Genomic DNA, 24,022 nt, shown 5'->3' with positions numbered 1-24,022 from the left:
ATGATTGGCTCTGCTCTGCATAAACAAAAGTTGACCTGAGTTGTATCGAGTCAATTTAAATGAAGTCGACTCACAAGTTATTAGGTTGTATATTAGTATATTTTTTCACATGTTCAAAATCGAAATCGACCTTGTTTGAATCACATATAAATAATTAATGTTATAGCACATGTATTAAATATTATATGGCAAAAAATATATCCAACCATTTACATGTTACTTTGCATCCTCAAGCAATAAACTGATAATGTCAATAGGGAGAGGAAAAACATTCTTCAAGTCCTCTTCAATGGCCTTCAGCGCCTAGAGTTTCATGGTTATGATGCTTCTGGAATTTCCATTGATGACTTTCCCTTACTTTCCCACAATCCAAACACCCACCTCCTCGTCCTCTTCTCTTTCGATGCAGAGGGAAAGTCGAATCCCTTGTCAAATCAGTCTATCAAGGTAAAAACTTTCTTTCCTTTACTATAAGCATTTCTTCAACATTCAAGGTTCTTCAACATTCAAGGTACGCTCCAGGTCAAAAACTATTTCTGTTATTTATATCGTTTAAAATTAGAGAAATCGAATTATGAAATTTATTCTTTTTTAACATGAAAGATTTAACAATTATGATTCTTAAAATAATTAATTTTACGGAACAAATCATAAAAAAAACTTTCTTACTTCCTTTTCGTTCCTTAGAATATCCGAAGTTCTTGAAAACTATACTCTTAAGTATAGTAAGTTTTCCGTAAATAATAGAAAAATAAAATTAAATCGTACTAGTATTTCTTTTAAAATTGACTTGGACAAGTTGTTTTTAGCGGAAACATCAACGCGTCCAAGGAAGATACCGAGCTTATAAAAACTGGCACGTGGTTCATATGTAAATTCCAAGCGATGGGTTTTATGTAAGATTAATAAATCCATCCAATAATATGAAGCCAAGTTGACACATACGATGCAGACCAAAAAGACAAAAACACCCTCAACCTTCTTTCATTATCAGTAGTGATCTGTTTTTATCTTTCCAACCTCCAACGACTGATTACCTGTACATCTACACATCGTATCATTTACGATCAAACCAGATAATTGTCCATTATTTATTTAAACAAATTGAAAACCAACACAAAAAGTCAAAAGTCAAATTTGCCCACCTTCTCCATTATTTCCCTCTCTCTTCCTCTTAGCGACCAGCCATTTTAATTCCAAAACCCAAAATCACGAACCAGAAGAGAAACAAAATAGAGAGAGGAGAAGAGAAAGAAGGAAATAATGTGTGGGATATTTGCGTATTTGAATTATAGCGTCAACAGAGAGAGAAGGTATATCCTTCAGGTCCTCTTCAATGGCCTTCGCCGTCTCGAGTACCGTGGCTATGATTCTGCCGGAATTGCCATTGACAATACCGATCCAGTCACTGTCTCTCAATCCGCTTCTTCTTCTGAATCTCCGAATTCTTTCTCTCTTTCACCTCCTCCTCTTGTCTTTCGTCAGGAAGGAAATATTGAATCCCTTGTAAAATCAGTTTATCAAGGTAATTTTAGTTTTACTTCGTTTTCAATTTTCATTATCGGATTTTGTACCATTTTGTTTTCGTCGCGTGAAAAATTTATACTTACTAAATTTGAATTTTGATATTTGGGTCCGGATTCGAGTCGGGTTGGCCCGTGAACGACAGTTCAGAATGTAAGATACTGTATATACTTCATAGGTTTTATCGGTATGGAGTAAATTGGGTTGTTGGTTTCATTTGGATGCGGGGACAAGACTGCCGGAGAAAGAAATTTATTAATTTAGCTTTTTTTGGGTGGAACATTTAGCTATTAATTTATTTTATATATGCTTAAACTTTAAATGCTTATAGATAGTTCCCTTTAAATGCCTAGACATGCTTGTTTTGGCTTAAAAAAGATGAGGAGTTGGGCCGAATAAAATTAAGTGTGCCGTTTTACTTTTGAGGTTAAAGCCAAGTAATTTGTCTCAGCTAAAGTAGCTGCATTAGTAGCCGAGTAGCAAGTGGGCTTGTACATATGTACTAAGCTACTAGCATATCTTTTGATTTTTTTTTTTTTTTTTTTTTTTTTTTTTTTTTTTTGAACTGGTGTTTTTTGTGCATTATTGAGGATAGTGATGTTCCTTGGACCGCTTATTTTTATGAATTTCTTTACTTGATAATAAAAACCAAAAAATTTTTAATTTTTTTTAAAGTATGAACCATGTGATATCAGGGAATTGCCTGAGTTGGATAACTCCACTTGAACTGTTAATGAATCATATCGTTCTGTCATCTTGTGGCTATATGGCTAATGATGCCACCTGCTAAAAAAGTGTAGCGCTTGATCGTTAGATGTAATTTTTCTTCTAAAATGTTTCTCTAGAAGATTAAAAAATAAGAAAAGAAATGGAATTTTTTTGTTATACTCGTCTTTTGTAGTTTTGAATTGTACTTAAAAACGATGCACTTGACCTGGTTTGTTGTTTATAGAACTAATTGTAACCTTGTTATTTCCAGATGTTGCTGCTATTGATTTAAATTTGGAAGAATCTTTTTCTATCCATGCTGGAATAGCACACACCCGGTGGGCTACTCATGGAGAGCCAGCACCACGGAATAGTCATCCCCAAACATCTGGTCCTGAAAATGATTTCGTGGTTGTTCATAATGGGGTTGTCACTAATTATGAGGTTTGCTTCAGATTTCAAAAGCTTGTAGTTTTCTTATTACCCAAGCTGATTTTTATGGACATATACATTCTTGTTTGACTTCTAAAATTGTTATGTGATTATTTTATGCATAAAGTGAGCAATATTTTACTTTTTCTACTTTGCTCAAGTTCTTATTTCACCATCAACATCTTCAGGTCTTAAAGGAAACACTGGTTCGTCATGGGTTCATCTTTGAATCTGAGACTGACACGGAAGTAATTCCAAAGCTTGCGAAATATGTTTTTGACAAAGCCAACGAAGGTGAAGGTAGGTCTCATTTAGGAATATAGTCAAGTCATATATAACTTTATTAATGTGTTTATTAATGTGCTTTGCTTGCGATGTATAAGGTTACCTGTTCCTTTTTAAATAAAAGAACCTATAGTACTTGCCAAAGCCTCATGATTGTTTCTACATCATAATTTTCTATAGTAGCGAAAATAGCATCTTTATCCATTTTCAGTGGCTTCATAATGAATTAAAATGTGCAATATTTACTAGTTCAATATGAATATGATGTACGTAGAAACTGAAGAATTCACAATAATTGTACTGAGAACAAATCAACTGGAAAACCTTATAATTGCAGCATACAATTTTCTACGTGCAATAAAGAGGTCTACTTAGCGGGAGGGCAGCAGTTGTTTTGTTGTTTCTCTACTGCCTATCATATGTTTTGAACTACTTATTGCCATGGCGTTGAAATACAATTTATTTAAATTATACCTGAGTTCATAATAACTTTCGGATAAAATCATTGTACTTTTATTTGGCATTTCCGATGATTATATCATTTTTCTTTTGTTTTTATTGCTTATTGCATGATGGACCAATGAAATCGATATTTATTTCTCTCCAAATGCCATGCCTGTTTTACATCTATTCCAAATGCAGATAAAGTTCATTAGCTTATATTGTGTTCTATTTGTTTTCCTCCAGGTGCTCAGCCTGTCTCATTTAGTCAAGTTGTACTTGAAGTCATGAGGCATCTTGAAGGAGCATATGCGCTTATTTTTAAGAGCCGGCATTATCCAAATGAGTTAATTGCATGCAAACGAGGAAGTCCATTGCTTTTGGGTGTCAAGGTTTGTTTAGAGATGAAATATATCAGCTGTTAATAGCATTGCTTTCTTGCTTAGAAAGCTGAACATATAAATTTCTGGCTCAATATTTATTCATTTCTTCGGGCTGGTTAATATTTAATTGAGTTTTCAGCTTGAATATTGTTTATAGCACAAAAAAAAAAAAAAAAAAAAAAAAAAAAAAAATCAGAAGCAAGAATGGATTAATGAATTGATCGGTAAATCTTGTCAAAGCATGAGATTAATTCATCATTTTCTAGTTCATGATGTAGCAGAATTGAAGAATCCTATACATGCATATTGAATCCAATACATGTACATATTCTCCTCTTCAATTCTGCTTATCTTCTTGTCTAGTTCATATCCCTGTTCTTATAAAATATCATTGGTTTCTACTCAGGAATTAAATGATGATGTTAACACTGGATCAGCATTTCATGATGCTAAATTCCTATCAAAGGATAGCCATCCAAAAGAACTTTTTCTGTCCAGTGATGCTAATGCCATTGTTGAGCACACAAAAAGGGTCTTGGTGATTGAGGATGGAGAAGTGGTTCATCTTAAGGTACTTCTTTTTGTCTCAGTGTAATTGTATTTAGTCACTAATGTGATTTTCCTTTGCCAATTTGTCTTTTTGGAATTGGTATATGCTAATATCCTGCCGAATATTGTGCCTTAACATATAGCTTTAAGATGAAAGTCAAAAGACTAAAGTTTTATTACTTGATATTACCTTTTACAAGAGAACTAATGTATTTAACCTTAAACCTGCACAGATAACTGCATCCACTCTTTCCCACATGATACGATGCCCCACATTATTGTGTAGACAAGTGTAAAGATACTTTTTGCTTTGTGCGGGAAAAATTGGCTTCAATTTTGCATTGTGTGTCGGTTTTCATTTACATTTAAAAGATGAAGGCTTATGCCAAGGATTGGATAGGAGTTGCTAGCTGCAATAAACTTTAGTCAAACCCTCTGAGAACCTAGTTTTCTTCAGGTGCTTCTTTTGGAGATTGGATTCGGTAGGATAGTGAGTATACTTTGTACTTTCACATAATAGGTTAGACACCATTTCTGTCCAGCATATTAAGCCACTTGGTTGTGGGTTAACACCAGACATATTAGCCTTATATTAGCATCACTTTCATTTCTGGTTCTCCTTTTATTTCAGATTACATATGTTCATGGCCTAGAATAAAATAATAAAGAAATGTAGGAAAAGCCGCTCTATATTCATTACATTTTTAACTAAACCGACTAGTACACAGGTTGATTTTGCTGTAACATTTATTTATTGTTTCAGGACGGAAGTGTATCTATTCTAAAGTTTGATAATGACAAGGGGAGACATGGTGATTCCGTTTCTCGACCTGCATCAGTCCAGCGTGCACTATCAGTTCTTGAGATGGAAGTTGAACAAATAAATAAAGGAAATTATGAACACTATATGCAGAAAGAAATTCATGAACAACCAGAATCTCTAACTACCACCATGAGAGGGAGGCTTATACGTGGAGGTTCCAGCAAAGCCAAGACTGTTCTTTTGGGCGGACTCAAAGATCACCTTAAGACTATTAGACGAAGCCGTCGAATTGTTTTTGTTGGTTGTGGCACGAGTTATAATGCAGCCTTAGCTGCAAGACCCATCCTAGAAGAACTTTCTGGTGAGTGCTGCTTGACTGTGGGAAAGTATAGAATTTTTAATTTTTCTCTCTATTCTATTACTGATGTTTATACACATTGTTTGGCTATTGCATGCATAATAAATAGGTGTCCCAGTTACCATGGAAATTGCAAGTGATCTGGTGGATAGGCAAGGACCCATATACAGAGAAGATACTGCTGTTTTTGTTAGCCAGTCAGGTGAAACTGCAGATACACTTCATGCTTTGGAATATGCTTTAGAAAATGGGGCTCTGTGTGTTGGCATAACAAATACTGTTGGTAGTGCAATAGCGAGGCATACGCACTGTGGTGTTCATATAAATGCTGGGGCTGAAATAGGTGTGGCAAGTACTAAGGTAAAATATTGTTCTTATTTGATCTTTTTTCATGACATTTATTCTTTTCTCGTTGGCTTATAATGTTGGCATCATATTAATAGGCCTATACAAGTCAAATGGTAGTGATGGCCATGTTAGCTTTAGCAATTGGAGGTGATGCTATTTCTAGCCAAGCTAAAAGAGACGCTATAATTGATGGTCTATTCGACTTGCCAAGTAAGTTTCAGTGCATTCTTACTCTTTCAATACAGAGCTACAGCCTTTAGTTTTTGTTCCCAGACAGTAGTTCTTATTTGTTCCTTGTCTTTTCAGACAAAGTCAGAGAGGTGCTGAAACTTGACCAGGAAATGAAGGATCTTGCAAAACAACTAATTGCTGAGCAGTCACTTCTTGTTTTTGGGAGAGGATACAACTATGCAACAGCATTGGAGGGTGCTCTAAAAGTGAAGGAAGTGGCACTTATGCACAGTGAAGGAATGCTTGCCGGTGAAATGAAACATGGTCCTTTGGCATTGGTTGACGAAAACCTTCCAATTATTGTCATTGCGACTCATGATGCTTGCTTCAGGTTGGTTGTTTTGTCTAATTGTTGGCTGCTATATCATCTAAGATTTTTACTTTGTCTGATTCTTACTTCTTCTGGTTTCGTACAGCAAGCAGCAGTCAGTCATTCAGCAACTTCATGCACGTAAAGGTCGCTTAATTGTGATGTGCTCAAAAGGGGATGCTGCATCTGTCTGTCCTGGGCAATCGTGCCGAGTAATTGAAGTCCCACAAGTTGAGGATTGTCTTCAACCTGTAGTTAATATAGTTCCATTACAGGTATTACAATTGTTATTTCGTTTTGTAATTATAGACATGTATGCATCCATACATATCATCCATCCAAATGTTATGGAAGCTCATCATTTATAATGTTTTATATCCATTAGTTACTCCCACCCTCCCTCATACATGTAACAAGCTGCAAGACTGCATCATCTTTGAAATTGCTGCAAGAATCTGTTGCTCTCGAGGCATTCTACATTTAGGAATTATGATTTTCCTTTTCCTCCCATAACTTCAGAGGCTCATCCTTTGAATTTGATTTACTCTGTTCTCTGTTTCATGGACTATGACTGGTTCCATCTATAAGTAGTTGTTGGTAACTTCTTAAGATGTTTACCTTTTTTTTCTGTGCAGTTACTGGCTTATCACCTTACTGTTCTAAGGGGTTACAATGTTGACCAACCTCGCAATCTTGCAAAAAGTGTCACGACACAGTAAGGAAGGTGAAGCTTACAATTCTCATGTGCCTCCGATGCTTACCCGTCGTTTAGGAATCGGAAGCTTGCCTTCGTCTGGGGGTTTTTTGACTACCCAACTCTAAATCCTTATTGCGGTGACTTCTTGAGTTGAGGTTGTAAAATTGGTGCCATTGTAAATAGAGAGATAGGCTCATTACTGATTTTGTTGACATCCTGACCACCTCCATCACCCGTTGTCCTGCTTGTTCGAGTTTGTATGCATGATGTATTACAAATCAAATTCTCTCCAACTCGTTTGTACTGTGTAAGATGATTCTTGGAAGGCTATATAAAGCTCTAAAATATAATAACAAACTTATTTGCTGAAAAGTTATTAGTATCTTGCCATTTTTGTTGTGAAAATTGTGCAATCCTTCGAGGAGAATTCTGTCAGCTTGCATATACCCTTTTGGCAGTTCAATAAGTTGGTTGAAAGAACTAGTTTAATTGTTTAAGCATTTTTCTGAATGGATTAATACACGCAGTAACTATGTTCGACAATGGCTTCTAATGTATTTTTAGTGTTTACTTACGTAGTGTTTTGATGAAATGCTTGTAAAATTAGGGGTGAGCATTCGGTTTATACGAACCGGCCCTAAAGATTTTATGATGACTAAAATTGGACTGAATAATGTGAAAATCAATTTGGTACCAAATTGATTTAGATTGCTTTGGATTTGATTATTCTGATTTGAAGCATCTTTTTCAAGCGTAAAAATCAATTCAATCAAACTATACAAATGACCGAACTGAAACTAAAAATTTCGATTATTACTATTCAAAAGCATTAACCAATATTTTAGAAAGCTAATCAAAAGAAAATTGTAACCGATATCTTAAAAAAGCTAATCAAAAGAAACTGAAATAATTCGATTCGATTCAGCAGTCTGAACCAAATCAGCAATTCAAACGAATATTATTCACCCTAAATGAAATAATTAAACGACATTAAAATAGCTAGCAACTGTTGAGCCAAATTGTCTTAAAAACTTTTTATATACTCGTCACTTTAACTTTACACCAAATGAATGAAAATCCAATCCTGACAAATAAATAATATTTTTAAATAATTATTTTATTATTTTCGTCAAAAGTATACTAATTTAATTTGTTTGTCATAAAAATTTAATTTATTTTAAATCAATCACTAAATATGGGCCGGCCCACCTATACGCACTTAAACACACTGTGGAAAATAAAAGTGGCCACTTGGTCAACAAAAACCCTAAATCGACTCTATTGAGTCTCAACTCAAGCGCCAACGTCTCTTTGAATTGTAACTGTGAGATGGGGATGAAACTGTTCGACGACGACGACGACAACGACAACGACAATGTCGACGTCTCAAATATCGAAATCGATAAGGAGTTCGCTCGTCGATACGACCACAACAAGAAGCGCGAAGCTCTCCAAAGGTATGAAGAGCTCAAAAAGAAAGGCCAAATCGAAGATTCGGATTCCCAATCTGACTCGGAATCTACAGACGAAGAAGTCGATGCCGACATCATTAAGCTTAGCAAAAAGGAAAATCTCCGAAAGTTCATTGAAAATCTAAACAAGGTAAAAAAACGTGATCCTTCCTTATACAATCAAGATAGCAGACTTTTTGATTCAGATAGCGATAGCGAAAGCGAAAGCGATAATGATGATGATAGTAATATTGACAAGAAAGAAGGTAAGGATAGGAAGAAGAAAGCTAAGTACTTGAAGGATGTGATGGCCCAGCAATTGCTAGAGGAAGGGCCTGAATTTGACGATGTTGAATCTTCTAGTATGAAAAAGACTTATAATGAGGAACAAGACGAGTTAAAGAAAGCTTTTTTGGATGCTGTGAAGGATGCAGAGATGGATACTGAAGGTGATTTATTGAAAGTAAAGGAAAAGAAGAATGGAAATGATGTGAAGGCCGATGATGGTGAGTTTGAGAAGAAATTAGGCGAGTATTTTGGTCCGGAAACAGAGTTGGATGAGAATAATAAGTTTTTGAAGGACTTTTTTGAGAAACAAATGTGGGTTGATAGGGGAAGTGAGGATAGGAGGAGGGGCTTTGTTGACGACGATGAAGTGGATGAGTTGTTGAGAGATGAGGAGGAGATTGAGAAACAGGAGAAGTATGAGGAGAGTTATAATTTTAGGTATGAGGAGAATGCTGGGGATAGAGTGATGGGTCATTCGAGGAAAGTGGAGGGATCAGTGAGGAAGAAGGAAAATGCAAGAAAAGAGCAGAGGAAGAGTAAGGAGGAAAGGATGAAGATTGTGGAAATGCAGAGGAAGGAAGAGGTGAAACATTTGAAGAATTTGAAAAAGCAGGAAATGAAGGAGAAGTTGATGAAGGTTATGGAGGCTGCAGGTATAAGGGATGATAATGATTTTGTGTTAGATTTGAATGATTTAGAAGAGGATTTTGATCCTTCAGAGTATGATAAACTGATGAAGAAGGCTTTTGGCGAGGAGTATTATAATGCAGACGATGTGGATCCAGGATTTGGTAGCAATAATGATGATGATAAAGCTGATGATGATGTTGAGAAACCAGATTTTGATAAGGAGGATGAGTTACTTGGACTTCCCAAAGGATGGGAGGCAGTTGACAATAGTGATGGGTTTTTAGCAGCAAGAGAAAGGTTTTTGAAAAAAAAGGCTGAAGAAGAAGAAGAAGAAGAAGTAGAAGAAGAAGAGGAAGAGGAAGAGGAAGAGGAAGATGAAGAAGAAGAGGAGGAGGAAGAAAAAGAAAAGAAAGAAAAGAAAGAAATAGGCAATGCAGTAGAACAGAATGAGGAAAGTAAGCGAAAGAGGAAGCGGAAGATGTCGGCTGTGAAGAAAGTTAAAGAGGAATTGATGGAGGAGTACTATAAGTTAGATTATGAAGGTACAGTTGGAGACTTGAAGACCAGATTTAAATATGCTAAAGTTCATCCTAATAGATATGGGTTAAAGACAGAAGAGATATTGATGTTGGATGACAGGGAGTTGAACCAATATGTATCTGTTAAAAAGCTAGTGCCTTATAAAGAGAGGGAATGGAAGGTACCTGATAACAAGAGATTCCAGCAAAAGATGTGGATTAGGGAGCTTATGCGAGGTAGATTGAATCACTTGAAGACCAATAAGAAGAATAGGTCAAAGGTTGATGGTGATAAATCAACTTCAAGTGTAGATTCCCATCAAGATGGGCAGGTAGAGTTCGAAGAATCAAATGTCAAAAAAGAAAAACTATCCAGGCAGGCCAAGAGGAGGCGTCGACAAGCAGAACTCAAGCTTCCAGCATCTCGACTTGTAGCATATCAAAACATACAATCCAAAGCCAAGGGTAAAAGAAAGCACTGAGAACAAGCTGAAATTAGAGCTGATGTTTTGGTATGCTGCTGTACTCTGATGATAAGTTTGCTTGAAGATCTTTGATTTTAATTTTGGTAGTCCCTTGTTTTGTGGTCCTAAGCTGTCCATTGCCTTGCATGTTTTGAAGTTTTGTCGATCTCTGCTTCACTCTTTCAAACATTAGAATGTTGTGAAAGTCTGTTGACTCTACTGATATTGTTTCACAAGTATTTCTGCTTTCATATCTCATGTTTTATTCCAGTGCAATTAGTTTAGCTGTGTTATGAAGGATTTAAAGGCTTAAGTGCCCTAAATATGACATGGTATTTGGTTGTTTTATCCGTGTGGCATTTGTATTTCTAATTATTAGAATTATAATACTCTTCTGAAATTGGAAATTTAAGTTAGTTTGGCTAGTAAAATTGTATATTTAAAACAAAAGATGTTGGATGTAACGGTTAAATGTTCTGTATGGCTACATATGAAGTTCTACTATTAGCTGGTTATATGATGATACCATATGCAGCTATTTGCAAAGTGGATATAAAATCTAAGAGATGTGAAGCATTGTTAGCGAACAGCAAGAGATTAACTATTTGTTTTGGTTATATTTAGAGTTATCCTGGCCTTTCTTAATGGAAATATTTCTTTGGTTTCTTGGCAGACAAAAGAAAAGATGACCATGACCACTCGCACTTTGAGCATAAAAAATCTTAGTGATGATGGCAATACAAGAAAGAAGTTCATACTGATGAGTTAACTGCCAATTTGAGCTTCGTCATGATCCTGTTAGTAGGGCTTGAATTCTTGATCCATGCTGAATCCAAGTTGATTTGTGATGAATGCTTGTAACTCTTTTGACTTGGGACAGAGAAAGTCTAGCTAAAATTTTCTCGCACTTCATATTCTTCAAGGTCCAAACTGTATCTATTCCTGTCTTAACAGCTTGTTTTCTTGTTTGTGTGGTTAGCTAAAGTAATCAGGCCTTGCATGGACCATTATGGGTTATGCTTGTAGTCTCGAGCAATAGTTTTGTAGTTGGATAACTCTTGAGACCATGTTTGTTGTAATATTTTGTTCATTTTCCCAAGAATAATTATGATTCTAAAACAAAAGAATCAAGCAATATGTTCCAATTTACTATCTGATATTTTATTTCATTAATGGAGTCTGAGAATTTTATTTAGCTCCAACAAAACCTTATTCCTATCTAATTGAGATTCTTAGTTCTAACAAAAAATATTTTAGCATTCAAACAAAAAAAAGGGCTTAACACGGCAGAAGTGGACGTGTTGTCCTCCTTACATGCAATTCTTGCACATTAAACAACCAAAACACAAAGGAAAATTTGTCCAATCTGGTAATTAATGTTAATATAAAATGTATATACACATTAAAAGGATTAGTTGAAAAAAAAAACTATATAGTTTAATCAAGTTTTTTAATTTAAAAATGATATGTCATAGCCTAAAAAGATATTTTATCTTTGTAAATTGTAAATTAGCTAAAAACAATAAAAATTTTTTAATTGATTCATTTAAAATTAAATTCAATATTGTTTTTCCTCTTCTTGGTTGTGAAAAATATTGTACTATATATATATTTTTTTATTGATTAACCTTTAATATATTGTATGTAACATTTCCCAATAAACGCTCTGTCGTCTGGACTTTTTTATTTATGCCAAGCAAGCAAAAACCCTGAAGCGGACAGGTGCTAGTCCAGCAAGGCGAGTATACTCATATCTATACTTTTCTTTCTCATTGGTTTCATCGATCCTCAGCTCTAAAGAGAGAAACGCCTTTCTTCTCTGTCTCTTCACTCCTGTGGCGGACTCCTCAAAGTCTCAAACTTCTCTGTATTTGGGCTTCTTACAAATTCAATCACTTTCTAACTGTCTTTCTGAGAAGAAAAGGATTCACTCAAGCCTAAAAGCGCTGAAACCAATGGCGTCTTCACTATCAACCACGGCTGCAGCTTCTGCTTCTGCGGTGGCCAAAACCTCTGCCAATTTGCCTAATTATAGTAATTGCAGCCTCTCTAGAGTTTCCTTTCGCCTTTCTCCTAAGCCAAAGCTTCGATTTTTCGCCAAGGTATTTATTTTTTTTATATTTTTTTAAAGGTGAAGTTAATTAGTTCTTGTTTTTGCTTTAACTGTTGTGATTTACCTGGTTTTCTTGAATTACTGGGTAAATGTGAGGAAGAAAAAAGGATTTCGTTAGTTTAACGTGTTTTGGGAGCTATAGGTTTGTTTATTATTTGGATTTGTTAAGTTTGAGATTGCTTTAGCTGATAATGTTTTTGCATTTCGGTTTTAGGAAGAAATTGAATTTAATTTCAAGTTTTTTGTACTTCAGTTAGTTATTTACTCTGTTACTGTTGCCTTGGGAACTAAAGCAGACTGCTAGTATGTTTAGATTTGTGATTTCTCTCTTTATCACAAAGTGTTGATTTTGAATGACTGGAAATGTAAAGAAGAAAAGGAGATTGATAAAAAAAAGAAAGAAAAAAAGGAAAGAAATTATGGTTCTTAATATTGAATATGAAATTTTTGATGCAAGGTGACTTAATAGAATCAATTTGGAAGTTAGGTAGTTTTATTCCATCAATTGATTGGGATGATTGAATTCTTTTATAGAATTATTAGTTCTATTTGATTTTACATTTTTTGGTTTATTGAGAGTCCAATCAGCATGTTCATTTATGAAATTTCCTTGCTTGTGCCATTTGATACAATCCATTGCGATTGAATTATGATCCACTCTGGAGAGTGGACTTAATTTTAATGTTTTTTCTGGTTCATTGCTTTTTTCCTCACCATTAGTTTTTTTTAACGCACCTTCTTTTAGTATAAACAGCTTTTCTTGGGAAAACTAGATATAAAAAGAACAAAAAAAAAAAAAAAAAAAAAAAAAAAATTGAGGTTTGCATGAAAACAGCTAAAAGGGTGCCACGTTATTATGTCACTTCGGCACACCTAAAATTTAATCTGACAACATTGCCTTTTTGGACGACACGAATATCTGTCATTAATGTAATTTGGCTTACTCAGAGCCATGGTTTATTGAGAATGAAATTATACTGTATTTACACCTGTTGCTATTTATTATTTTCTTTATGGTTAACAAAAATGGTGAACTTGGACATTATAACATATGGTGAACTTTTATATTCTACGTTTCAACATTTCAATGTTTTCACTTCCTTTCCAACTTTTTCTTGGCATCCAAAGCAGTCGATTGTTAATAGGTCCATCAGTAACTGTTATATATGAATTTGGAATTCAATCAAGCAGCACCAGCTAGAATCTTGCTGTCTATAACAAATCATTATAGCATCATTCATTCTCTCTCTCTCTCGGTATGATAATTATTATATATCAACATTTCCTCGTCGGATTATGTAAATAAGATAATAATTTAGTATCTCTTGCAAATTCATTCGATTTTTCATGCCGATTTTAGATTCTGTTTCAAATCTTATGATAATTTAGTAGCACAGAATATGTTGTGCTTGTTGAGATGCAAATTTAAATTGTTCTTCTTGGCAGATTTGGTCATTTTATTTTATCTGATAGCTTTGTCTTATGACTTAAGGTGATGCATCCATTAATTAGTGTGATATTGAGAGATCATTTACACTTGATCAATATACACTTTTTATTGCAGATATCTAATTTATGTCTTTACCATTTTATCACCAAAATATCCTTTGAAATTTTCTTGTAAGAATTCCAAAGCTTGTTTAGAGTCGTGCTTCACACTTGGATTCAGAAGTTTACAAATCTTTAGTTGTTTCCTAGAGTCAAAATTTTCGTTTAATTGTTTATTTATAGATTTATATTCACTAAAGTTGCATGTGTTTATTTTGATCAACATTTGGGAATTAATTACTTCTAGGCTTTTGCCAACGCAAAAGAGGCATGCAGGCCAACTTTTAACATTGCACTGAGTGATGCTATATGCAAGGGTTCTGGTGGTCAAATCAACTGATAACTAGGTTCCACTTATCAGACACCATGCCTATTACATTGATTTTACTGCACTAAATGAACATAGAAGGTTCCATTTGAAATTCAAGTGAGGAGAATTATGCATGTCCGTGAAATAGATGCAAGTTTTATTAATCCAGGAGAAAGTAATTGAACTCATGCTGCTGGATGAACTACCTATCAATGCTTCCATGTTTACCCCTATGATAGAAGGTTCAGCATAAATTTAGAACCTGAAGTTGCAACTTAACCTATTTTCTAAAAATAGTGAAATCATAAAATGGGATGCAACTTCCTTTTTCCCTTTTGAAACTCTTTTAAAGCTGTTGACTTGATGTGTTCATCACTCTGTTGCCACTTGCCAGAATAATAATTATATATCCTTTTTCCTAGATCTACCCATATTAATTATCAAAAAATAATTGGATCTGTAATTGCACTGCGTATGTCGATGGGTACAGTGTCTGGGTCCAATAGTGCAAATGCAGAGTCTTGTGCTGGCTGGCGTTCTAGAATGATCAGTGAAATGGTTGCTTAAGACTGAACAGTGTTCCTCTCTCTCTTTCTTTGTCTTAATTGTCAATTTACTACACTGTATGTTATTTTTGGTTTCCTTGTACTTGAGGATGATTTATGCACAAGTCTAATATTTATAATAGTATCAGCCATCTTGGAACTGATGTATTGTTTTTACTCGTTATTCTTTGTGTGGAATCCTTCACTTGGTAGGATTCTTGTGCCAACTTAAAGAAATTGAGAACCATTTAATATTTATGTATTAACTTTTCAGTTTAGAACATTCAATTTCAAGTTTATTTTAGCATGCAAAGAGTAAAATTGGTCTCTGCAATGTAGGGTCTGCAGCCTGGTCATAACAATTCCACTTTAGTGAAAGCTCAACTGAATGAGGTAAGGTTCTTTCAACAGTTTTCATTTGAAGATCTTTTTTCAAATTTTCGTTCCTTCCTGGACATGCTTTTGGGCTCATCTGTTGCCTTCAAGGTTGCTGTGGATGGGCCCTCAAATGCTGCTGCTTCACCTCCAACCAGATCGGGAGTACCATCACAAGAAAAAAAGGATGCTAAGCCATCAAATGAGCCTTCGGCTCCAGCTTTGGCTACGGAGGAGTCAATATCCGAGTTTATTACCCAGGTTGCAAGCCTTGTGAAGTGAGTGGAGTAAACTTCTTCGAACTTGTATCATCCTGCATTATTCTAAGAATGTTACAGTAGCTATGTTATCTCTTTATTGCAGGCTGGTTGATTCAAGAGATATTGTGGAGTTGCAGTTGAAACAACTTGACTGTGAAGTGATAATCCGGAAAAAGGAGGCCTTGCCTCAGCCACCATCTCCTGCCCCAGTTGTTATGATGCATTCACCTTCCCAATCACCACCACCGCTAATGCATTCAGCCCCACCTGCAGCTTCTTCTACAGCCCCTAGTCCAGCTTCCTCTGCTCCACCTCCACCACCTTCAGCTCCTGCTGTTAAACCATCCAAGTCATCACATCCACCACTTAAATGCCCTATGGCAGGCACATTCTACAGAAGTTCAGCACCAGGCGAACCACCTTTTGTGAAGGTAAATCATCATTGTTTAGCACTTTTCTTGTCATGTATGTTGCTAATCTTTTACTTGTTGTGAATGATGCTAACTTTATGATTGATGTGTCATCTTTTCTGCTGCATTCTTTTCATATGATTTCCACAGGTTGGAGACAAAGTGCAGAAGGGACAGGTTTTATGCATCATTGAAGCCATGAAATTAATGAATGAAATAGAAGTAAGTTACTTCTATATTTAATGTTTATTAGAGATTCCTAGTAGCATGCAGGCAAAATTGAATTCCAAAAAATTTGGGCTAAAAGTTTTTAGTTCCCAATATATATATATACATATATTGTCTTTTTCTTCCTTTCAAATTAAGATTTTGAAAGCCTCACTTGATCAATTGATCCACATCTTCAAGGCAACATTTATCCTCTACTTGATGCCTAAAGAGTTTATTCAATTTCTTTTTTCTGTGATTGAACCATATAAACCAAATTTGAATGTCGTTCTGAGGTGGTGTGAAGACTAAAATATAAGCTGTTTTAAGTTTATTATTGCTGCTACTCCTACAAATTGAAAGGAATGATAACAAGTATGAATCACATTTGTCTTAAAATCTTTCCTAGAAATCTTGAGAACTGATCCTAGAAGCCAGAGTTGACAGAATTCACTTCTATATTCAGATACATATTAAACATATCAATGTCTTTGGATCCAATAAAATGATACATATCATAAAACAAGAATAGGGTAACTAGGGAAGAGGAACTCTGCCTTTTTCTTTTTCCTTTTTCTTAAGTAACTTCTTAAATAAATTTATGATAACTGAAACTCAAAAGAACAATTATTCAATTAAAAGGAGACGGGGAAAACCCTAATAAGTGCTATCTGCAATGCTATAGAAGATGTCTATGGAAATACCGATCGTTTTGATTTATAGATCTGTACCCAATCATAATGGTGGATTTTAAGACCCATCTGGTACAAGCTACTGATGCATAATCTATTCCTTTGTTGGTTTTTGTGGCTAATTTGCTAACATGAAAACTGATTTACGTGAATATTTGTTTGTAATCACTAGTTCTTTTGCTTTTTTATTTTTTTTAAGAAAAAATGGAAATATATTAAAGTCAAAGGTGTTTACTGATTGTATCTGAAATGTATTTTTCACTTTAGGCTGATCAATCAGGAACCATAGTTGAAATTCTTGCAGAAGATGGCAAGTCAGTCAGTGTTGACATGGTAAGTTATCTTATCCAACTCCAATGAAGCAGTTTGGATTGCTACATAATAAATGACTTTCTTTTTTGACTTGTCTTATTGATTTCTTGACAGCCTCTGTTCGTGATCGAGCCCTAAGAAAGCTCGGCTACTGTTAGACAAGCATTGAGTAAAGATTAGGAGGCGAGTGTAATTCTTTGTAATGTTGTTAAACGCGGCATTGTTATTTTGTGCTTCGATGTTTTGTTTGGAATGAGTTGTTAGGAGGCGAAAAAATTAATTATTCTAGTATGTATTATTTTGTTATTTTTGAACTATATTACTGCAACTAAGAATAACTTTAACTTTCCATGTTTGGACGGTATGTTTAATAAATCAGTTGTTAGTTGGTTGTTGTTTCTATAGAACTCTGTTCTCTGTTACGAAAATTAGCATGCTGCTTGGGAAATTTTATTTCAAGAAACCTTTGAATGTCAATATTTAAAGCAAACTCATATGAGATCTCTTAGAAGTGAATAAACTTAAGGTGTAAAATTCCAAATAAAGATATATTATCTGATGATGTAATAGAAATTTTGAGTTCTTATTGATTGATTATTTGAAAGTTGTGGAATTTAGGAAATCAAGTTTTAGCTTGCCGGCATGCGTACATGCATTTGCATGGTTTGAATCCAGTGGTTGAACTGGATTCAAACCGCTCCCACCTTCCCTCTGATTTCCTGAGGGATTTGCACGGTTGAACTGGATTCGGACCGCTCCTACCTTCCCTCTCACTCCCTGCAAATGAGAGGTTTGCATGGTTGAACATCTCATTTGCATTGATTGAACTGGATTCGGATCGCTTCCACCTTTTCCTTCATTTCCGAGAGAACGTATATTTTTTCCGAATCTTCCTGAATGGTGCGGAATAATTTTCTCGTCCCCTGTATTTATAGACAAAAGAAAAATGGAAGTTATGCAATCTGAACCTCAAGTTGCGAACGGTTGATTAGATTTTATTCATATATTAATGGATTAATTTATACATAAAAACACTAAAAAATAAAAAATAACAGACTGCTGGATTAGTGGGAGTGAAATGTATTTTCTAGCGCTGAGCCAGAAAAAAAAAAAAAAATCTAATTAGAGCCTAACCAATTATTAGCAACCACATTTTTTGTCATAATATAAATTTCTAAAATTAGTTCTTTAAAAATAAAATAAATCTAAAAGTCTAAAACTATCTTGTCTTGGTCTCAGCTTGGGCTTGGGCTTGGCCAATAGTCCTGAGAAACGTGTGCACGCTCCTCCACAACGCGTGACTAAAAAACCGTTAAGAAAAGGAAATAGAAAACCTTCTATTTTCTCACCTTCTCTCCTTCATTCAGGCTTCAACCTTAAACAATCGAAACGAAGAGGCTAAATTCGTTCTCTCCTTCTCTTTACCCCAAAATTCCCCTGATGGGTCCCCCTTCAAACTCCGTAACTTTCCTTCATGCTCCGACACTTTCCATCACTTTCCTCCTTTTTCTCACCTGTCATCTCCCTCTTTCCGCCGCATCTCAGTCGTCTATCTACGACCACCTCCGCCTTAATGGCCTGCCCATTGGCCTTCTCCCCCAGGGCATTACCGACTTTTCTCTTGACGCCACCACCGGTCACTTCCAGGTAAATCTAACCCAACCTTGCAATGCCAAATTCGAGAACCAACTCCACTACGATTTCAACATTTCTGGGCTCCTCTCCTTTGGGAAGATCGGTGAATTATCCGGTGTGTCTCAGCAAGAGCTCTTTCTATGGTTCCCAGTCAAGGGTATACGTGTAGATGTCCCAAGCTCTGGTTTGATATATTTTGATGTTGGGGTTGTTGACAAGCAATTCTCTTTGTCTTTGTTTGAGAACCCTACAGAATGTACAGCTGCTGATCCTGGTGATAGGCCTGTTGATTCTCCAGGGATGGATGACTCTGAGGTTTGTCTTTACTGTTTTTGATTCTGGATTACATTGCGTGATTTTGCGTTTCTTGTTTTTAAATGGATGGGAAATTGTGAATATTTTTTTGGGAGTTGCAGTTTAACTTTTCTGATTGATCAATGCTATTGGACAAATGTTTTTTTGATTGAAATTATATAAATTTTACTCTTTTTTTTTTTTTTTAAATTTTTGGATTGAAATTGGATACATTTTACTGGGATTTGATATTATGCCTTTCACCCAGCTAACTTATTCTCATATATATATATATGCTGAAAGCAATAGAAACATGATCTTTTCATCCGAAAAGTTGTACAAATTGAAGGCTTGGAGCTTTATTATAGTTTCTTAGTACATCTATATACTTTCTTGTAGGTTTTGTGTTTGAGATTTGAGTTAAATTATTAAAGAATGTTACTTAAAGAAATGTCTTTAAAGTTTTGTATCGGTTGGTGATCCCCGTTCATTTTATCTTATGTTGTTCATATTGCTAATGTTTACTCTTACCTTATTTCAGAAACAATCAGGGAAACTTGAATATAAAATTGGGCGAGGGGACTCGAGGGCTGCTTCATAATTGTTGAGGCGGATATATACTTAAATGTTTAGAAGTCAGTCGGTCCTTTGGGTTCTTCTTTCTGCCAAATGAGACTGTTGGAGGTTTTGGTTTAGCAGATCCTATGTTTTGCCTATGTGTGCTAGTCAGCTGTTTCTGTACAGATCTTTTGGCCTGATACTTCCATCTCTACATTGAGAAGTATAACAGTTTTGGCCAAGAGAAGAAGAAAAAGAAACAGACAATAAGCATTGGATCTTATTTTTCATAAAGACAAGAGTGAGATGAGAGTCGTTAGTTTCGGCTGGTAAGTTTGCTAGAGATTTATATTGTTTGTTGTTGTGTCATATTACTTTACATACAAACGTTTGAGTGTTGCATTTTGTTTCTGTAAATGGAAAGAATTGTCTGTTTTTGTATATTGTTCTTATAATTGTCAATCTTATAAATGACTATTACGTTGAACTAAAACTACTAGTGAATTGTTTCTTCATATATGTTGACAGTATTGAAGTTTTAAACTTTTTTGCTGGAACTCACATTAATTTGATGTTTTAGTATTTTTTTTTTTTTTTTTTTTTTTTTTTTGTTTTTTTGTTTCTCTAACATTGGAGAAGAATCCATTTTTAGAATACATCTATTTTTGTTATTTGCTGTTTCAGAACAGGAAAAAAGTTGCTAAAACAAATTAAAATAATAGAAAAAAAGTGGTTTTCCTCTGTTTTATCAAATTGTTTCCCCAGACACCGACTATTACCTATATGTTTGACAAACACTAAAGACTGTACCTTTGATGTTCAAACCACCATCTTGTATTCTAATCATTCGAATTGCATATTATGATGAAGAAAAAGTTCGAGACAAGACAGCAAGTGGACAGGCCTGAACTATTGTCCTTCTTTCAGGACTTGTGTAGCCCAGAAGAATGAATATGAGAAAACTGTATACCAGACAGGCAAATGTGATGAGAAGGAAAATTTCCTAAACTCTAAAATGCTCCAACCTTGGGTTGTGATGATTAGGGACAATATAATTATGCTAAAAGGAAGAAACCCGACCCAAGCAATTGAAATTTATTACAGGCGATGTTTTACCTTTTTTTGAAATAATTTTCAAAATGCATATTCATTTATTTGTTCCTACATATTTATTTATAGATTATTATTATTATTATTATTATTATAATACTTTTTTATATCACTCGTTCTTTTTTCACCTATTGTACCAAAAAAAAAAAAAAAAAAAATTGAGATTGATTTACATTGGAGTAAGATTAATTCATATTTCTAAGATGTATGATTTAAGCAATATAATTGTTTTCATTTATTTTATTACATAGTATCATTATGAGAAATAATTTATTTTATTATATTGAATAATTAGTTCACATAATGTATTTGAATAAGTATTAACATAGAAATAAAGAAATTGCACAGATGATTAAACCCTTAATTTTTCAATCTAATATTGTAGTATATTATGTAAGTTTAGTTTAGTTTAGTTTATGAGCATAATAAACAATAAATTGGACTTTCTTGTAATTTAAAATTTAAAATTAAATAAAATTGTAATAGATTTGGACCCTTCGTTCCATTACCTCCATATATATTATATTAAATTGTCGTTTGCATTGAATTCAAGTTAACATTCTAATTAAGATGGAGATTACTTAATTAAAATTCCTATAGAGATGATGAAAAAGATGCTTCTTTTAACTTTCTTTCTTGTCGTTCTTGATGCACTTCTTTTTCAAGTGTGTTAAATTTTAATTTTTAAGGGGAAAAAAAAAACAAAATTACAAAAATTGAATAAATCTTTTTATTCTTATCATGAAATTAATAATTCTTTCATTTCTTAATGGAAAACGTTTTTAGTTTATTTCAATATAAGAGGAAAAAAACAAAATTTCAAATGAATAATCTTTTTATTTTTACAATCATTTAATTTAACGTTAAATAATTGTGCATTTTAAATAACTATAATTTGATCCAAATTTATTAAATTTGTTTTTTTCTTTAATTGAATAAATTATGATAATAATAATTAATTCCCTATCAGTAATACCACCTCCGCTCAAACATGCAAATATATATATTCTTCATTAAAAAGCACAAAATTTAATAAATTATTCTGCTGCTGTTTTTTTAATTTATCTATTTATTTATTTATATAATAATGGAGTAAATTGTATGTATTTTTAATACAATATTTTCAGCTTACAGTTGAACATGTCATTCAACAGGAAACTATCAACAGAATCGAATCAAGTAATTAGCACCTTGGCAAGTAAAAGTACTTGTTGAATCATCAAAAGCATAACTATAAGCAGTAGGACAAGCATCCTTGAACACCTTTGAATAATTGCTTGGCTTGCAGGTTGCTGGACTTCCATAAGGCCCCGTACAGCAAAACTCCGGCGACCCAAATGCTAGGCAAGCACTTTTACAGGCCACAACCTGACGGTTCCACCTTACTTGTAAGCTCCCAGGACATCTCCGGTTCATGTCTGCAACGCACTCAACAGACTTACAAGCTCCAGTAGGCAATATAGAAATTGGTAAATTGAAACCATCCACCAGGCTAACATCGTAGTAATCAAGTGGACTATTCAGGGTGAATTCTGCAAGTGAAGCTGGAGGCACGCCGCCCGCTCCTGCGCATTTCAGAACGCCACCACAGTCTCCAGTAAGGCATCTTCCGCGGCCTGAGCGGTCAAATGAGCAGCCAGTGCGACCCCAGAACCGGCCTGACCAACCTTGTGGTGCATTCAGAGTTACAGATTGGCCTGGTCTTAACTCAAACCCACCTCCCATTAGTTGAGGTTTCCCTGCTCCTGATAAAATTCCAGGCCATACAGTGGTTCTGCATCTATTTGAGAACGTAAAAACCGCAGCATCAGAACCTGAAGATCATCAATTGTTAGAGAAAGAAAAATTCAAGAACATAATATATCGAAGGAAATATATAAAGGGAAATTATTATTAATATATATTACCCAAGACAGAGATCAAAAGCATGAGGAGAAAATGCAATGGTGCCATTAAAGAAACTCGGCACCAGAGAGTAGCTTTGTTTGAGGGTTATGATATTTGCAGGCTTTAACAATGGCATGTAGTTACTTATATAGAAAACGATGTATTTAATTCAGTAAATATAGCAGTAGATCAGGAGATTTGGTTATTACATTATTTTAGAGTCGAGAGAATTGACAAATTAACAAACATTTGCTTAATTCAAGGGCAACTTTTATGCATGGATTGTTTTTCTTTTTTTTGGTAAATTAGTTAATAACCTAATCTCATGTACTAGGGATTATTTTTCATTATTCCTTTCTTTTTTTTTTTTTTTTTTTTTTTTTGATATATGCTGTGTTTTTTAAGTTGGAAGAAAAATAAATTTGCTAAAGTAAAAGCAGATTGGGAATTAGGTGAAGATTTCCAACATTTAAATTAACCAATTTTCTATAAACCTATGTATGACATTTGATTAATTCAAATCCTAGAGAATCAAGTGAGATCACATTGAATTAAATATAATTGACAGACCATGCATGCACAGAAGATCTGTGTATATTAATCAATGTTCAAATCTGTTCACATGAAGACTAATTTTGAAGCGTTTTGGTTCCTTTCTTTTTGACTTTGTTTTCCTTTTTGGGTTTTGCAATCAAAGTAATTGATTGTGAGGATTTATTATTGAACATGGTAGTGTATGAATTTGTGTAGAGCCAATAGATAATACTCACAAAATTTGGTTAGTCTCCCAAAATAATAGAACTCCCAAAAAGACATATACTTACAATGGCTCATGCAACTTTCAGTTTATGCACCCTTTTTTGCTTTTTCATTTGCCTTTTAAAGATTAACTAAGCTTCAATTGAGCATTTGAATTTGCAACCTCACAGTCACAGCTCTAAAGACATTTCAATATCAGTAAGCCAAAGTCTCAGATGCCCAACAAATCCCAGGTTTGAATATGAATCTGCTACAAATCCCAGGACTACGCAAAATTTAGGTAGCTGGTGCATGCCAGCGTAGGTGTCTTTGTCACAACAATGAAAGGTACACACTTGAAACTACTTGTAGATTACAGAAATGATTATAACTAGAGAAACAAATAATTAAGCAAATCTAAAATGTTATGCATTTGGCAAAGACTTTGACGCTGCGTCTAGGAATATACTCTGTCCCATCTATCGCACGCATGCTTGGCAAATCATGTGTTAACCAAGGAAATTCCCAAGAACAGAAAAACCTCTAAGAAATACTCATAAAAGTTGATGAAAATTGGAAAAGAAATTAATAATCTTTAACCAATAACATCTATAAATTCAAAGGCATAACCATAAATTCCACAAACAA

General features: G+C 34.4%; 5 protein-coding genes across 6 annotated transcripts; 4 read left to right on the top strand and 1 right to left on the bottom strand.

Moving 5' to 3' along the window:
- Positions 1–1,052: 1,052 nt before the first annotated feature.
- GFAT (putative glucosamine-fructose-6-phosphate aminotransferase) lies at positions 1,053–7,401 on the top strand. Its single transcript, XM_089719003.1, has 11 exons — positions 1,053–1,525; positions 2,504–2,676; positions 2,853–2,964; positions 3,637–3,782; positions 4,180–4,344; positions 5,086–5,446; positions 5,553–5,803; positions 5,887–6,001; positions 6,098–6,353; positions 6,439–6,607; positions 6,968–7,401. The coding sequence occupies exons 1-11, from the start codon at positions 1,264–1,266 to the stop codon at positions 7,049–7,051; spliced, it is 2,094 nt and encodes a 697-aa protein (XP_089575129.1). The 5' UTR covers positions 1,053–1,263; the 3' UTR covers positions 7,052–7,401.
- Positions 7,402–8,276: 875 nt separating this feature from the next.
- LOC149497265 (KRR1 family protein) lies at positions 8,277–10,428 on the top strand. Its single transcript, XM_089719450.1, has one exon. It carries the CDS (start codon positions 8,359–8,361, stop codon positions 10,396–10,398), a length of 2,040 nt encoding a protein of 679 aa, XP_089575576.1. The 5' UTR covers positions 8,277–8,358; the 3' UTR covers positions 10,399–10,428.
- Positions 10,429–12,114: 1,686 nt separating this feature from the next.
- On the top strand, positions 12,115–17,559 carry CAC1 (chloroplastic acetylcoenzyme A carboxylase 1). Of its 2 annotated transcripts, XM_012230392.4 has the most exons (7): positions 12,121–12,482; positions 15,236–15,289; positions 15,383–15,549; positions 15,635–15,962; positions 16,092–16,163; positions 17,108–17,173; positions 17,267–17,559. In XM_012230392.4, exons 1-7 carry the CDS (start codon positions 12,336–12,338, stop codon positions 17,288–17,290), a joined length of 858 nt encoding a protein of 285 aa, XP_012085782.1. In that variant the 5' UTR covers positions 12,121–12,335; the 3' UTR covers positions 17,291–17,559. The 2 variants fall into 2 exon arrangements, with proteins under 2 accessions (XP_012085781.1, XP_012085782.1); XM_012230391.4 differs by having other exon boundaries at positions 12,115–12,482; positions 15,236–15,549.
- An 867-nt stretch (positions 17,560–18,426) lies between these two features.
- LOC105644891 (uncharacterized) lies at positions 18,427–20,132 on the top strand. Its single transcript, XM_012230394.4, has 2 exons — positions 18,427–19,102; positions 19,623–20,132. The coding sequence occupies exons 1-2, from the start codon at positions 18,593–18,595 to the stop codon at positions 19,680–19,682; spliced, it is 570 nt and encodes a 189-aa protein (XP_012085784.1). The 5' UTR covers positions 18,427–18,592; the 3' UTR covers positions 19,683–20,132.
- A 1,666-nt stretch (positions 20,133–21,798) lies between these two features.
- On the bottom strand, positions 21,799–22,988 carry LOC105644892 (pathogenesis-related thaumatin-like protein 3.5). The gene is made up of 2 exons (XM_012230395.4): positions 22,657–22,988; positions 21,799–22,563 (listed from the first exon to the last, which is right to left on the bottom strand). The coding sequence occupies exons 1-2, from the start codon at positions 22,700–22,702 to the stop codon at positions 21,911–21,913; spliced, it is 699 nt and encodes a 232-aa protein (XP_012085785.1). The 5' UTR covers positions 22,703–22,988; the 3' UTR covers positions 21,799–21,910.
- Between the last annotated feature and the right edge of the window lie 1,034 nt (positions 22,989–24,022).

Source organism: Jatropha curcas, chromosome 3, assembly GCF_041381405.1.
Source record: "Jatropha curcas cultivar XTBG-Jc1 chromosome 3, XTBG_Jcur_1.0, whole genome shotgun sequence".
In the NCBI taxonomy this organism is placed as follows: Eukaryota; Viridiplantae; Streptophyta; class Magnoliopsida; order Malpighiales; family Euphorbiaceae; genus Jatropha; species Jatropha curcas.
The sequence above is the reverse complement of the archived record's forward strand: the minus strand, read 5'-3'. Positions and strand labels throughout refer to the sequence as shown.

What these genes read in the sequence shown, in the direction of transcription:
- LOC105644892 (XM_012230395.4), bottom strand. Translation starts at nt 22,702, where the DNA reads ATGGCACCATTGCATTTTCTCCTCATGCTTTTGATCTCTGTCTTGG. An exon ending in GCTTTTGATCTCTGTCTTGG is followed by an intron (nt 22,564 to 22,656) that starts GTAATATATATT and finishes GATGATCTTCAG; the next exon opens with GTTCTGATGCTGCGGTTTTT.
- LOC105644891 (XM_012230394.4), top strand. Translation starts at nt 18,593, where the DNA reads ATGGGTCCCCCTTCAAACTCCGTAACTTTCCTTCATGCTCCGACACTT. An exon ending in CAGGGATGGATGACTCTGAG is followed by an intron (nt 19,103 to 19,622) that starts GTTTGTCTTTAC and finishes ACCTTATTTCAG; the next exon opens with AAACAATCAGGGAAACTTGA.
- CAC1 (XM_012230391.4), top strand. Translation starts at nt 12,336, where the DNA reads ATGGCGTCTTCACTATCAACCACGGCTGCAGCTTCTGCTTCTGCGGTG. An exon ending in AGCTTCGATTTTTCGCCAAG is followed by an intron (nt 12,483 to 15,235) that starts GTATTTATTTTT and finishes TCTGCAATGTAG; the next exon opens with GGTCTGCAGCCTGGTCATAA. An exon ending in AATTAATGAATGAAATAGAA is followed by an intron (nt 16,164 to 17,107) that starts GTAAGTTACTTC and finishes TTTTCACTTTAG; the next exon opens with GCTGATCAATCAGGAACCAT.
- LOC149497265 (XM_089719450.1), top strand. Translation starts at nt 8,359, where the DNA reads ATGGGGATGAAACTGTTCGACGACGACGACGACAACGACAACGACAAT.
- GFAT (XM_089719003.1), top strand. Translation starts at nt 1,264, where the DNA reads ATGTGTGGGATATTTGCGTATTTGAATTATAGCGTCAACAGAGAGAGA. An exon ending in CAAAGCCAACGAAGGTGAAG is followed by an intron (nt 2,965 to 3,636) that starts GTAGGTCTCATT and finishes GTTTTCCTCCAG; the next exon opens with GTGCTCAGCCTGTCTCATTT. An exon ending in CATCCTAGAAGAACTTTCTG is followed by an intron (nt 5,447 to 5,552) that starts GTGAGTGCTGCT and finishes CATAATAAATAG; the next exon opens with GTGTCCCAGTTACCATGGAA.